The 207-nt window shown below is 66.7% G+C and overlaps 1 protein-coding gene across 1 annotated transcript in view; it reads left to right on the top strand.

Annotated features, from left to right (window-relative positions):
* Positions 1-201, top strand: part of LOC104525804 (TAF6-like RNA polymerase II p300/CBP-associated factor-associated factor 65 kDa subunit 6L) — a gene marked incomplete at both ends in the record, with an annotated part of 1,990 nt that extends 1,789 nt beyond the window's left edge. Inside the window, one exon of the mRNA XM_010169059.1 lies at positions 66-201. Within this exon, the coding sequence (XP_010167361.1) occupies positions 66-201 (136 nt within the window). The remainder of the gene's footprint in view (positions 1-65) is intronic.
* Positions 202-207: the final 6 nt, after the last annotated feature.

Below are 207 nucleotides of genomic sequence, written 5' to 3'. Positions count from 1 at the left end.
GCATGGGGATCCATTGGTGTCATCAGCCCTTGGCATGGTGATCCACCCCCTCCCCGTCTCCTCAGGTGGCCGTTGAGCGTCTGCTGAAGATGAAGGCACAGCAATCGCCCGCACCGGCATCTGCAACCGACCCACGGCAGGAGAGCTCCCCACGGCACAGCCCCAACCAGGACCCCCCAGCTGAGACCGGCTTCGGCCTCGGCCGCC

Source organism: Antrostomus carolinensis, unplaced genomic scaffold (assembly GCF_000700745.2).
Source record: "Antrostomus carolinensis isolate BGI_N321 unplaced genomic scaffold, ASM70074v2 scaffold26575, whole genome shotgun sequence".
Taxonomy (NCBI): domain Eukaryota; kingdom Metazoa; phylum Chordata; class Aves; order Caprimulgiformes; family Caprimulgidae; genus Antrostomus; species Antrostomus carolinensis.
Note: the sequence above shows the minus strand (reverse complement) of the source record. Positions and strands in the feature narration are given on the sequence as shown.